The sequence below is a fragment of the Festucalex cinctus genome, chromosome 2 (genome assembly GCF_051991245.1).
Source record: "Festucalex cinctus isolate MCC-2025b chromosome 2, RoL_Fcin_1.0, whole genome shotgun sequence".
Classification (NCBI taxonomy): Eukaryota; Metazoa; Chordata; class Actinopteri; order Syngnathiformes; family Syngnathidae; genus Festucalex; species Festucalex cinctus.
This window is the reverse complement of record NC_135412.1, coordinates 42,588,345-42,603,651: the sequence shown is the minus strand read 5'-3', so window position 1 is coordinate 42,603,651 and position 15,307 is coordinate 42,588,345. Positions and strand designations below refer to the sequence as shown.

General features: G+C 38.7%; 1 protein-coding gene across 1 annotated transcript in view; it reads left to right on the top strand.

Moving 5' to 3' along the window:
- The first annotated feature begins 1,535 nt into the window (after positions 1-1,535).
- The window catches only part of LOC144013225 (uncharacterized), a 41,928-nt gene continuing 28,156 nt past the window's right edge, over positions 1,536-15,307 (top strand). Inside the window, exons 1-4 of the mRNA XM_077511821.1 lie at positions 1,536-2,116; positions 2,265-2,348; positions 2,900-3,101; positions 4,033-4,112. Coding sequence (XP_077367947.1) covers positions 2,039-2,116; positions 2,265-2,348; positions 2,900-3,101; positions 4,033-4,112 — 444 coding nt within the window. The 5' untranslated portion in view covers positions 1,536-2,038. The remainder of the gene's footprint in view (positions 2,117-2,264; positions 2,349-2,899; positions 3,102-4,032; positions 4,113-15,307) is intronic.

Genomic DNA, 15,307 nt, shown 5'->3' with positions numbered 1-15,307 from the left:
TGGGAATTGCACACCATCTTTGGCCTTTTGCACTCACAAAGCTTGTCAAAAACATTTTAGATGGTCCTTGTCCGATTTGACAGTACCCCAACGTGCCAGTACCCCGACGTGCAAGTACCCCAACGTGGCCCAGGTTGCGAGGGCCCTTTATAGCTGCTCGCAGCTCTAGTTCTTTGTTATTATTCTTTTCCGCAAACAACCACATTTTTGAGGCACTAAACATGAACGAAAACTCACCAAACTTTACACGCAGATCGGGTCTGGCGAAAAATTTGATATTTTAAAGTCGCCATACATGATAACAGAAAAATGGCTCTGTAGCGCCACCTACATAGGTTTAACGGATCCCTGTCCCGCTACGATTGTCCTATGGCTACGAAAATTGTGTGGCACCTGTAGCACATCCAGATGAACAAAAACCTCTTTGATATGTGTACCCTAAAATAGACAGGAAGTGAGGTATGAGTATTCGAATGTCCAATTTTGGCCCATTTTTTCACATTTACAGGGGTCATACTTTTGCCCGCTTCTCCTACACGGTTAACCCGATTGACTTCAAACTTGGGCTGTACCATCTCAACACCTGGGACAACATCATGGTAAAAAATCTAAAGTTTTTGACATACTATATGACGGTGGCGGGGCATCAAATTTACAGTTTCAAAATTCTTACTTAACGAAGCATTGCCGGTGGTACGTTTAATCTAGAGCTACGAAAATTGGTACACATATGTAACAGACTATGATCTACAAAAAAGCCTGTTGGTGCCATATGCTAAACCTAACAGGAAGTCCGCCAGAGGCGAGGCATCAAATTTTGTGTTTCAAAATTCTAACTTAATGAAGCATTCCCGGCTGTACATTTCACCTAGAGTTACCAATATTTGAAGACATATGTAACAGCCCTCAAGGTACAAAAAACTCTTTTTGAACCATATGCTAAACCGAACAGGAAGTCCGCCATTTTGATTTACTTTGGAACGTGTTGCCATTTTTTGGGCCATTTCATAGGGGTCTTATTTTAACGAACTCCTCCTACAGAGTTTATCCGATCATCTCCAAACTTGGTGTGATTCATCTTAAGATGTTGAAGATGAAAAGTTATTGAAAGCTTTTTATTTTGTCGCACGCTGTTGCCGTGGCATGCACAGTTTGCAAAGGAAAAAATTACTTCTTAATGAAGCATTCCCAGTTGTACGAAGCAGCTAGAGCTACGAAAATTTGGAGACAAATGTAACAGCCCACGATGTACAAAAAAGTCTCTTGGTGCCATGTGCTAAACCCAACAGGAAGTCCCGTAGGGGCCGGGCATCACATTTTGAGCTAAAAAACTCCTCTTTAACGAAGCATTCCCGGTTGTACGTTTCACCTAGCGCTATGATAATTTAGAGGCATACATAAGAGCCCACGATGTACAAAAAAGTCTCTTGGAACCATGTGCTAAACCAAACAGGAAGTCCGCCATTTTGATTTATGATGGGATTTGTAGCCTTTTTTTGTGGCCTTTTTTAGGGGTCATATTTTAACTCCTCCTACAAAATTCATCCGACCGTGTTCAAACTTGGTGTGTTTCATCTTAAGATGTTTAAGATGCAAATTTATCGAAAGTTTTTTATTTTGTCGCACGCTGCTGCTATAGCGATGCATTGGTTGCCAAGTAAAGTGCTGCTTTGTTTTGTTTTTATCTATACATGTGTGAAAACTCGTGAAACTTTGCACACACATCAGACTTGTCATTAACATGAATTTTTAGAGATTTCTTGTGCAATTTGCAATAAATCGCACCCTCTATACATTTTTTATGGAGCATTTCCGATTGGATGATTCAAGCGCAAAATAACTAAAGATGACTTGACTTGACCTAGATTTGTGAAAACTCAGAGGCATACCTATTATATTATTATTATTTTTTGTACCTTACAAGATTATCTCTTGTGCCACATTAAACCCCTTTGCAGGCCTGAGCCAAACCACGGTCCATACATTTGATACCACTGCTTTATTTCAATGGTCAAGTACTTCATAACCACACCTACTTATGCTTGTCCTTGCATATATAGTAGACAACAAAGAGCTCTTTCAACAAAAGACATTTCCATCTACAAAGTCATACAAGGTAAGCACTCTATAAATTCTGCAATCACTACACTTCTATTCCTAAATTATCACTTCAAATACCAACAATGGTTAATACAGCTACAAATTTCTTGTATGTTTATGAAGTATGATACTGTATTTATTTCTACTCCTTTGCTTTTCTACAGAACATGAACAAATCAACAAGCAAACTCTTTTTTGATAAAGACCCTCTAATCATCTCCATACGCAAAGATTGCCAACTTTTTTCCGTAAGTATACAATACATAAACTAAACAGGACAACTTTCTCAATCATATACAGTATGCCATACATATATGTATTAAGTTCTCATTTATTAACAGGTTTGTTAAAGGCACCTTTAGTGTGTTTTTCTGTTTGTAATGTTTCTCCACGAGCACGTCTAGCCATTGATATCATGTAGAACACATATGCTAACCTTTTAGAGACAATTGAAGCTTACTTGCACAGTAGCCACTATCTTAACCACTTAATTCACATGTCTCCTTGACAACTTATTACATGTAGTGAAATGGTACTTTGTGCGTCTTATGCTTTTTTCTGAACACTGCTTTTCAACTCTTTCCTTAAAACCAATACATGCGGCACTGTTATACTGTATAAATATATATGTCCGTGTGTATATATTTGTATATTCTTTCAAATAAACTCGTTTTGACACACACAGCCATTGAGTAACATGCAACACGACCACAACGTTTTGCACCAACACGTTACCTCTGCTATTTAGAATCATGGAATCTAACATGACTGATTTTCATTGAATGCTTTGTCATTACAGTATGCATGCATTGATCATGCTTTCAGTCGCAACGACTTATACCAGCGCAGCCTTGATCTTCATTCCCAAATGAACCAACTAGTCCATGTGACTCGAGTCAATCGAGCACTTGAAAAACAGATAGACTTCAAAACCAAGCTTGTGAAAGAACTCCAGACTGCATTGGATATAAAGGATGCATGTGATGCATTTGTCCGTGATGGTAAGCTATATGACATGGAAGACACACAAACACTAACACAGCAAGCATCCCCATCCTACACATTGTGTATAATGAATGACATGTTTGACAATGGACATTTTTACATTTTTTTGTTAATGCACGTTCCTTTTTTTCTGTTAGGAATATCTTGAAGGTAACATTGGACTGTTAACTAAAACACTGACTGATTATTGAGCCGCAATTTCTCAATGTATATAATGTGAATACATACTACACTTGATTACTTTCAAATGTGACTGATATCATGTAGCTATGCTGTGATCTTGCCCTCTTTCATCCACTGATAGACACTTCAAAGTTCTTTTTTTTCTGTATCTTCTCAAAATAACTGACATATTCATGGAAAAGATTGTATTTAAATTCTATCATTATTAATTACTATTATTATGTTTATGTCTTTGCCCCTGATTATGATGTTTCTATACCATAGATTTTTTTTTTAAAATTTTTGGACATACTGTGACTTGACCTTTACAATACTAATTTTTACTAAGAAAAAATCAATCACACACCATAATATTTTATACTTATCCTGCATGTATCTGGACACACCATGCCAAATTTTACACTTACATAACCATTTATGTACCTGTCGTATCCTTACTTTTATTCATCATTTCATCACACAATCCTAAAACATTGCTTTTTGACCCAGAGGATTCAACTATACCATTTTTGCGTGTCTTATTACTTACTAGCTATATTATTTATTAACGGGCAAAAACTATGAATATAAGATCACCGTCAAATATTACGTCTGTAATATCCTTATACAGTGCATTACATAATATGCATTTGTATGAAGACACTACCATGCTAAAAATATGCACACGACTGTTCTGTAAACTACACCTAAGACAACCAAACTTCACAGATCTAACATGATTCTTCATTCTTTTTTGTTCTACAGATGTATCAAATGCTGCCACACAGACAGAAGAAGCCACTGAGGACATGCACGAAGACGATGATCACAATATAACAGGACAGGTTAACCCCCCTGAAGTTTTAGCCCGCAGGTCAAAGCGTCCTAGGACTAATTCATCCATGGAGGTTACATTATCCTAAGACAGACTATGTGCTAACCCAAACTCTTTGACCCCAAGGGATTCATCTGTCCCAGAAAACTTTTACACTAAAGAATTTATCTGTCCTAGGGCGCTGTTAACCCCAGGTTAAAGTGTTATTTAATCTGTCCTGTTACAACAGCTATACATAAACAGCTGCATTCCTCTCCTGTTCCATCTCTCGCACTTCTTTCATCTCTTTTTCTCCTCTACTTATACCTATGCTTGCTCATGTGCTTTTTTCCCCTTTAGATGATGTCATTGGTTAGCCTGCTTCAAAGCTACATTTTTTCTTGAATAACTGTCACACATTTACTGTTTGCTGGACCCTACAAAACTGTCACAATACTTCACTATGTCATGAATACATATGTGTTGCACAGCGACACCACATTAAAAGTCATCAAAAAGCTTTTTCTTTGATCACACACCATCTCTGTGCCATGCAATGTTTTCAAATAAACAGATGCTGGTTTTGAATATCAAACGAGCGACTTTTCATGAAACTTTGCACACACATCAGAAAGTCCACACTTTTGAATTTATTTTGGGAATTGTGCATCATTTTTGGCCTTTTACTGCACCTTTTTACACACAAGGCACGGCAAATGCATTTCTATTTTCCATGGTCCTTGTCTATTTAACAGTACCCCAACGTGCAAGTCCCCCGACTTGCATATACCCCAATGTGGCCCGGGTTGCGAGGGCCCTTTATAGCTGCTCGCAGCTCTAGTTATTATTATTATTATTATTATTTTCAGGTTTAATTCTTATAATGCGGCGAAATATGCAAGGTTTTTCTTATGGATCTAAGTATAAAATGCGTGCTTTTAATGAGATGATTCTTTGATTGTTTATAAATGGGTCGGAAACAATTGCGTTTTGATTTGGAATATAAATTGTCGCGAAAACAATATGTGTTTTTAACTGAAAAGTATGTTCTGCTTTAAAGAATTATTATTTTCTATTTTTTTTTATTATTATTAATTTAATCTCTGGTGTAATAGCCTTATTTATTGATTGATTTAATTATTAGGGCCCGAGCAGCGACCGCTGCGAGGTCCCTATTGTTCCTGAAGGAATTCTTATTATTAGGGCCCGAGCAGCGGCGGCGGCGGTGCCGCTGCGAGGCCCTATTGTTTTTGTAGGAATTCTTCTTATTAGGGCCCGAGCAGCGGCGGCGGCGGTGCCGCTGCGAGGCCCTATTGTTTTTGTAGGAATTCTTCTTATTATTAGGGCCCGAGCAGCGGCGGCGGCGGTGCCGCTGCGAGGCACCTATTGTTTTTGTAGGAATTCTTATTATTATTATTATTATTATTATTATTATTATTATTCTCCGCAAACAATCGCATTTTTGAGACGCTAAACGTGAACGAAAACTCACCAAACTTTACACGCACATCAGGCCTGGCGAAAAATTTGATATTTTAAAGTCGCCATACATGATAACAGAAAAATGGCTCCATAGCGCCACCTACATAGGTTAAACGGATCCCTGTCCCGCTACGATTGTCCTATGGCGACGAAAATTGTGTGGCACCCGTAGCACATCCAGATGAACAAAAACCTCTTTGATGTGTGTACCCTAAAATAGACAGAAAGTGAGGTATGATCATCTGAATGTCCAATTTTGGCCCAGTTTTGCACATTTACAGGGGTCATACTTTTGCCCGCTTCTCCTACACGGTTAACCCGATTGACTTCAAACTTGGGATGGACCATCTCAACACCTGGGACAACATCATTGTAAAAAATCTAAAGTTTTTGATATACTATATGACGGCGGCGACACATCAAATTTAGAGTTTAAAAATTCTTACTTCACGAAGCATTGCCGGTTGTACGTTTAATCTAGAGCTACGAAAATTGGTACACATATGTAACAGGCTATGACCTACAAAAAACTCTTTTTGAACCATATGCTAAACCTCACAGGAAGTCCGCCATTTTGATTTATTTTGGAACGTGTTGCCATTTTTTTTGGCCATTTCATTGGGGTCTTATTTTAACGAACTCCTCCTACAGTGTTTATCCGATCATCTTCAAACTTGGTGTGATTCATCTTAAGATGTTGAAGATGAAAAGTTATTGAAAGCTTTGTATTTCGTCGCACGCTGTTGTCATGGCATGCACTGTTTGCAAAGGAAAAAAAATATCCTTAAAGAAGCATTCCCATTTGTACGAAGCAGCGAGAGCTACGAAAATTTGTTGACATATGTAACAGCCCAAGATGTACAAAAAAGTCTCTTGGTGCCCTGTGCTAAACCCAACAGGAAGTCCCCCAGGGGCCGGGCATCACATTTTGAGCTAAAAAACTCCTCTTTAACAAAGCATACCCGGCTGTACGTTTCACCTAGAGTTACCAAAATTTGTAGAGGTATATAACAGCCCTCGAGGTACAAAAAACTCTTTTAGAACCATATGCTAAACCTAACAGGACGTCCGCCATTTTGATTTACTTTGGAATGTGTTGCCATTTTTTGGGCCATTTCATAGGGGTCATATTTTAACGAACTCCTCCAACAGAGTTTATCCGATCATCTTCAAACTTGGTGTGACTCATCTTAAGATGTTGAGGATGAAAAGTTATTGAAAGCTCTTTATTTCGTCGCACGCTGTTGTCGTGGCATGCACTTTTTGCAAAGGAAAAAAATCCTTCTTAATGAAGCATTCCCAGTTGTACGAAGTAGCTAGAGCTACAAAAATTTGTAGACATATGTAACAGCCCACAATGTACAAAAAAAGTCTCTTGGTGCCATGTGCTAAACCCAACAGGAAGTCCCCCAGGGGCCGGGCATCACATTTTGAGCTAGAAAACTCCTCTTTAACGAAGCATTCCCGGTTGTACGTTTCACCTAGCGCGATGATAATTTGCAGGCATACATAAGAGCCCACGATGTACAAAAAAGTCTCTTGGAACCATGTGCTAAACAAAACAGGAAGTCTGCCATTTTGATTTACGATGGGATTTGTTGCCATTTTTTGTGGCCTTTTTCAGGGGTCATATTTTAACGAACTCCTCGTACAAAGTTCATCCGACCGTCTTCAAACTTGGTGTGTTTCGTCTTAAGATGTTTAAGATGCAAAGTTATTGAAAGTTTTTTATTTTGTCGCACGCTGCTGCTATAGCGATGCATTGTTTGCCAAGTAAAGTGCTGCTTTGTTTTTTTATCTATACATGTGTGAAAACTCATGAAACTTTGCAAACACATCAGACTTGTCATGAACATGAATTTTTAGAGTTTTATTGTGCAATTTGCAATAAATAGCGCCCTCTAGACATTTTTATGAAGTATTTCCGATTGTATGATTCTGCTAGATTTGTGACAATTAGGACAGACCCCTATCAGCCTAATACCTACAAAAAAGTATTATGTAGCCATTTGCCAAACCAAAGAGGAAGTCCGCTATTTTGATTTTATTTTGGGAATTATACATCATTTTTGGCCTCTTTCATTAAACTTTGCACAGACAAGGCATGGAAAAAACTAACATTTTAAATGGTCCTTGTTCCATGTAACAGTGCCCCAACGTGCCAGTACCCTGACGTGCAAGTAACCCAACGTTGTGCTCAATAGCGCCCTCTATGCATTTTTATGGAGCATTTCCAATTGTATGATTCAAGCGATACACAACTAAAGATGACTTGACCTAGATTTGTGAAAACTGGGAGGCATACCTATTAGCTTAAGACCTACAAAAAGTATTCTGTAGCCGTATGCTAAACCTAAAAGGAAGTCCGCCATTTTGAATTTATTTTGGGAATTGCACACCATCTTTGGACTTTTACACTAACAAAGCTTGTCAAAAACATTTTAGATGGTCCTTGTCCGATTTGACAGTTCCCCAACGTGCCAGTACCCTGACGTGCAAGTACCCCAATGTGGCCCAGGTTGCGAGGGCCCTTTATAGCTGCTCGCAGCTCTAGTTAGGGCCCGAGCAGCGGCGGCGGCGGTGCCGCTGCGAGGCCCTATTGTTTTTGTAGGAATTCTTCTTCTTATTATTATTATTATTATTATTATTATTATTATTCTCCGCAAACAATCGCATTTTTGAGACGCTAAACGTGAACGAAAACTCACCAAACTTTACACGCACATCAGGCCTGGCGAAAAATTTGATATTTTAAAGTCGCCATACATGATAACAGAAAAATGGCTCCATAGCGCCACCTACATAGGTTAAACGGATCCCTGTCCCGCTACGATTGTCCTATGGCGACGAAAATTGTGTGGCACCCGTAGCACATCCAGATGAACAAAAACCTCTTTGATGTGTGTACCCTAAAATAGACAGAAAGTGAGGTATGATCATCTGAATGTCCAATTTTGGCCCAGTTTTGCACATTTACAGGGGTCATACTTTTGCCCGCTTCTCCTACACGGTTAACCCGATTGACTTCAAACTTGGGATGGACCATCTCAACACCTGCGACAACATCATTGTAAAAAATCTAAAGTTTTTGATATACTATATGACGGCGGTGACGCATCAAATTTAGAGTTTAAAAATTCTTACTTCACGAAGCATTGCCGGTTGTACGTTTAATCTAGAGCTACGAAAATTGGTACACATATGTAACAGGCTATGACCTACAAAAAACTCTTTTTGAACCATATGCTAAACCTCACAGGAAGTCCGCCATTTTGATTTATTTTGGAACGTGTTGCCATTTTTTTGGCCATTTCATTGGGGTCTTATTTTAACGAACTCCTCCTACAGTGTTTATCCGATCATCTTCAAACTTGGTGTGATTCATCTTAAGATGTTGAAGATGAAAAGTTATTGAAAGCTTTGTATTTCGTCGCACGCTGTTGTCATGGCATGCACTGTTTGCAAAGGAAAAAAAATATCCTTAAAGAAGCATTCCCATTTGTACGAAGCAGCGAGAGCTACGAAAATTTGTTGACATATGTAACAGCCCAAGATGTACAAAAAAGTCTCTTGGTGCCCTGTGCTAAACCCAACAGGAAGTCCCCCAGGGGCCGGGCATCACATTTTGAGCTAAAAAACTCCTCTTTAACAAAGCATACCCGGCTGTACGTTTCACCTAGAGTTACCAAAATTTGTAGAGGTATATAACAGCCCTCGAGGTACAAAAAACTCTTTTTGAACCATATGCTAAACCTAACAGGACGTCCGCCATTTTGATTTACTTTGGAATGTGTTGCCATTTTTTGGGCCATTTCATAGGGGTCATATTTTAACGAACTCCTCCAACAGAGTTTATCCGATCATCTTCAAACTTGGTGTGACTCATCTTAAGATGTTGAGGATGAAAAGTTATTGAAAGCTCTTTATTTCGTCGCACGCTGTTGTCGTGGCATGCACTTTTTGCAAAGGAAAAAAATCCTTCTTAACTCATTCACTCCCAGCCATTTTGACTGAAGCAACATCCTTCGCTCCCAGTGTTTTACCGGATTTCGACTGATTTTGCAAGGCTCAAAGAATATTGTGTTCTATTGCTATAAAAAAAATTAATAAAAACTAAAAACCTGAAACCTACCAAAAGAAAGATGAGTCTCTTCTTTCATCAGGAAAAAAAAAGTGTATTTATATGTTTCCATTTTGCAGCAATTAGCATCAGAATATAGCCAAGTTTCATCATTATTCACAAATCTTTTGAAAATACTGACAAAAAGAGCATGTAGCAACGTGTCCCTGGCTTATCTCTTATACTCTACTGCCACCTGCTGGGTGTTTTTTGTAATAATTATCATTGCTTTAAGTGACCTCTTCAGGTCAGAAACTGCATCAAAGCCTTTTGTATGCTTTAGCATAAAAACAGTTATATGTTTTTGGGAGTGCAGGACAAGTATTAAAAACGTATTTATACGTTTTTGGGATTGAATGAGTTAGTGAAGCATTCCCAGTTGTACGAAGCAGCTAGAGCGACGAAAAATTGTAGACATATGTAACAGCCCAGGATGTACAAAAAAGTCTCTTGGTGCCATGTGCTAAACCCAACAGGAAGTCCCCCAGGGGCCGGGCATCACATTTTGAGCTAAAAAAAACTCCTCTTTAACGAAGCATTCCTGGTTGTACGTTTCACCTAGCGCTATGATAATTTGCAGGCATACATAAGAGCCCATGATGTACAAAAAAGTCTCTTGGAACCATGTGCTAAACCAAACAGGAAGTCTGCCATTTTGATTTATGATGGGATTTGTTGCCATTTTTTGTGGCCTTTTTCAGGGGTCATATTTTAACGAACCCCTCCTACAAAATTTATCCGACTGTCTTCAAACTTGGTGTGTTTCATCTTAAGATGTTTAAGATGCAAAGTAATCGAAAGTTTTTTATTTTGTAACACGCTGTTGCCATAGCATTGCATTGTTTGTCAAGTGCTGCTTTTTTTTTTTTTTTATACACATGAAAACTCATGAAACTTTGCAAACACATCAGACTTGTCATGAACATGAATTTTCAGAGATTTATTGTGCAATTTGCAATAAATAGCGCCCTCTAGACATTTTTATGAAGCATTTCCGATTGTATGATTATGCTAGACCTACAAAAAAGTATTATGTAGCCATTTGCCAAACCAAAGAGGAAGTCCGCTATTTTGATTTTATTTTGGGAATTATACATCATTTTTGGCCTTTTTCATTAAACTTTGCACAGACAAGGCATGGAAAAAACTAACATTTTAAATGGTCCTTGTTCCATGTAACAGTACCCCAACGTGCCAGTACCCTGACGTGCAAGTAACCCAACGTTGTGCTCAATAGCGCCCTCTATGCATTTTTATGGAGCATTTCCAATTGCATGATTCAAGCGATACACAACTAAAGATGACTTGACCTAGATTTGTGAAAACTGGGAGGCATACCTATTAGCTTAAGACCTACAAAAAGTATTCTGTAGCCGTATGCTAAACCTAAAAGGAAGTCCGCCATTTTGAATTTATTTTGGGAATTGCACACCATATTTTGCGTTTTGATTAAACTTTGCACACACAAGGCTTGTCAAAAACATTTTAGATGGTCCTTGTCCTATTTGACAGTACCCCAACGTGCCAGTACCCCGACGTGCAAGTACCCCAACGTGGCCCGGGTTGCGAGGGCCCTTTATAGCTGCTCGCAGCTCTAGTTATTCTTCTTATTAGGGCCCGAGCAGCGGCGGCGGCGGTGCCGCTGCGAGGCCCTATTGTTTTTGTAGGAATTCTTCTTATTATTCTTCTTTTTCTTCTCCGCAAACAATCGCATTTTTGAGACACTAAACGTGAACGAAAACTCACCAAACTTTACACGCACATCAGGCCTGGCGAAAAATTTTATATTTTAAAGTCGCCATACATGATAACAGAAAAATGGCTCCTTAGCGCCCCCTACATAGGTTAAACGGATCCCTGTCCCGCTACGATTGTCCGACGGCTATGAAAATTGTGTGGCACCTGTAGCACATCCCAATGAACAAAAACCTCTTTGAAGTGTGTACCCTAAAATAGACAGAAAGTGAGGTATGAGTATTTAAATGTCAAATTTTTGCCAATTTTTGCACATTTACAGGGGTCATACCTCTGCCCGCTTCTCCTACACGGTTAACCCGATTGACTTCAAACTTGGGATGTACCATCTCAACACCTGGGACAACATCATTGTGAAAAATGAAAAGTTTTTGATATACTATATGACGGCGGCGGCGCATCAAATTTAGAGTTTAAAAATTCTTACTTCACGAGGCATTGCCGGTTGTACGTTTAATCTAGAGCTACGAAAATTGGTACACATATGTAACAGGCTATGACCTACAAAAAACTCTTTTTGAACCATATGCTAAACCTAACAGGAAGTCCACCATTTTGATTTATTTTGGAACGTGTTGCCATTTTTTTGGCCATTTCATTGGGGCCTTATTTTAACGAACTCCTCCTACAGTGTTTATCCGATCATCTTCAAACTTGGTGTGATTCATCTTAAGATGTTGAAGATGAAAAGTTATTGAAAGCTTTGTATTTCGTCGCACGCTGTTGTCATGGCATGCACTGTTTGCAAAGGAAAAAAAATATCCTTAAAGAAGCATTGCCAGTTGTATGAAGCAGCTAGAGCTACGAAAATTTGTAGACATATGTAACAGCCCAAGATGTACAAAAAAGTCTCTTGGTGCCCTGTGCTAAACCCAACAGGAAGTCCCCCAGGGGCCGGGCATCACATTTTGAGCTAAAAAAACTCCTTTTTAACAAAGCATACCCGGCTGTACGTTTCACCTAAAGTTACCAAAATTTGTAGAGGTATATAACAGCCCTCGAAGTACAACAAACTCTTTTTGAACCATATGCTAAACCTAACAGGACGTCCGCCATTTTGATTTACTTTGGAATGTGTTGCCATTTTTTTTGGCCATTTCATAGGGGTCATATTTTAACAAACTCCTCCTACAGAGTTTATCCGATCATCTTCAAACTTGGTGTGATTCATCTTAAGATGTTGAAAATGAAAAGTTATTGAAAGTTTTTTATTTCGCTGTTATCGTGGCATGCACTTTTTGCAAAGGAAAAAAATCCTTCTTAATGAAGCATTCCCAGTTGTACGAAGCAGCTAGAGCGACGAAAAATTGTAGACATATGTAACAGCCCAGGATGTACAAAAATGTCTCTTGGTGCCATGTGCTAAACGCAACAGGAAGCCCCCCAGGGGCCGGGCATCACATTTTGAGCTAAAAAACTCCTCTTTAACGAAGCATTCCCGGTTGTACGTTTCACCTAGCGCTATGAAAATTTGCAGGCATACATAAGAGCCCACGATGTACAAAAAAGTCTCTTGGAACCATGTGCTAAAACAAACAGGAAGTCCGGCATTTTGATTTATGATGGGATTTGTTGCCATTTTTTGTGGCCTTTTTCAGGGGTCATATTTTAACGAACCCCTCCTACAAAATTTATCCGACTGTCTTCAAACTTGGTATGTTTCATCTTAAGATGTTTAAGATGCAAAGTAATCGAAAGTTTTTTATTTTGTCACACGCTGTTGCCATAGCAATGCATTGGAATTGCACACCATATTTTGCGTTTTGATTAAACAGACAAAGCATTCCCGGTTGTACGTTTCACCTAAAGCTATGATAATTTGCAGGCAAACATAAGAGCTCAGGATGTACAAAAAAGTCTCTTGGAGCCATATGCTAAACCAATCAGGAAGTCCACCATTTTGATTTACGTTGGGATTTGTAGCCATTTTTTGTGGCCTTTTTTAGGGGTCATATTTTAACGAACTCCTCCTATAAAATTTATCCGACTGTCTTTAAACTTGGTGTGCTTCATCTTAAGATGTTTAAGATGCAAAGTTATCGAAAGTTATTTATTTTGTCGCACGCCGTTGTCATGGCGATGCATTGTTTGCCAAGTAAAATGCTGCTTTTTTTTTTGGGTCTAAACGTGCAAAAACTCATGAAACTTTACACACACATCAGGCTTGTCATCAGCATGAATATTTTAGAGATTTCTTATTCAATTTGCAATAAATGGTTCAATAGCGCCCTCTAGACATTTTTATGAAGCTTTTGCAAATGTTTTGTGTTTTATGATTCAGCTAGATTTGTAAAAATTTGGATACCTATCAGCCTAAGACTTACAAAAAGGTTTCTAAAGCCATATGCTGAATCAAAAAGGAAGTCTGCCATTTTGATTTACTTTGGTATTTGTAGCCATTTTTTGGGGCCTTTTATAGGGGTCATATTTTCAACAGAACTTATCAGATCGTCTTCATTCTTTGGCGTGTTTCATCTTAAGATATTTAAGATGAAAAGTTATTGAATTTTTTTATTTTGTCACACTCCTTTGCTGTAGCCATGCATTGTTTGTGAAGAAAAATGCTTTTTTGAGAGTCTAAATATGGGTGAAAACTCACAAAACTGCACACACACCAGACCTGTCTGGAACATGAATATTTTATTTAGAGATTTGTTGTGCAATTTGTAATAAATGGCTCAATAGCGCCCTCTAGACATTTTTATGAAGTCTTTCCGATTATATGATTCAGCTAGATGTGTGAATATTGGCAGGCATGCCGAATATATTCAAAAAGTATTCTATATAGCCATGTGCCAATCCATTTTGATTTTATTTTGTTAATTGTGCATCATTTTTGGCCTTTCCATGAAACTTTAAAAACACAAAGCATGGCAAAAACGTTTACAATTTAGATGGTTTCCTATTTGACAGTACCCCAACATGCCAGTACCCCGACGTGCAAGGACCCCAACGTGCAAGGACCCCAACGTGCAAGGACCCCAACGTGGCCCGGGTTGCGAGGGCCCTTTATAGCTGCTCGCAGCTCTAGTTCTTATTATTCTTCTCCGCAAACAATCGCATTTTTGAGACACTAAACGTGACCGAAAACTCACCAAACTTTACACGCACATCAGGCCTGGCGAAAAATTTGATATTTTAAAGTCGCCATACATGATAACAGAAAAATGGCTCCTTAGCGCCCCCTACATAGGTTAAACGGATCCCTGTCCCGCTACGATTGTCCGACGGCTATGGAAATTGTGTGGCACCTGTAGCACATCCCAATGAACAAAAACCTCTTTGAAGTGTGTACCCTAAAATAGACAGAAAGTGAGGTATGAGTATTTAAATGTCCAATTTTTGCCAATTTTTGCACATTTACAGGGGTCATACTTTTGCCCGCTTCTCCTACACGGTTAACCCGATTGACTTCAAACTTGGGATGGACCATCTCAACACCTGGGACAACATCATTGTGAAAAATGAAAAGTTTTTGATATAATATATGACGGCGGCGGCGCATCAAATTTAGAGTTTAAAAATTCTTACTTCACGAGGCATTGCCGGTTGTACGTTTAATCTAGAGCTACGAAAATTGGTACACATATGTAACAGACTATGACCTACAAAAAACTCTTTTTGAACCATATGCTAAACCTAACAGGAAGTCCACCATTTTGATTTATTTTGGAACGTGTTGCCATTTTTTTGGCCATTTCATTGGGGCCTTATTTTAACGAACTCCTCCTACAGTGTTTATCCGATCATCTTCAAACTTGGTGTGATTCATCTTAAGATGTTGAAGATGAAAAGTTATTGAAAGCTTTGTATTTCGTCGCACGCTGTTGTCATGGCATGCACTGTTTGCAAAGGAAAAAAAATATCCT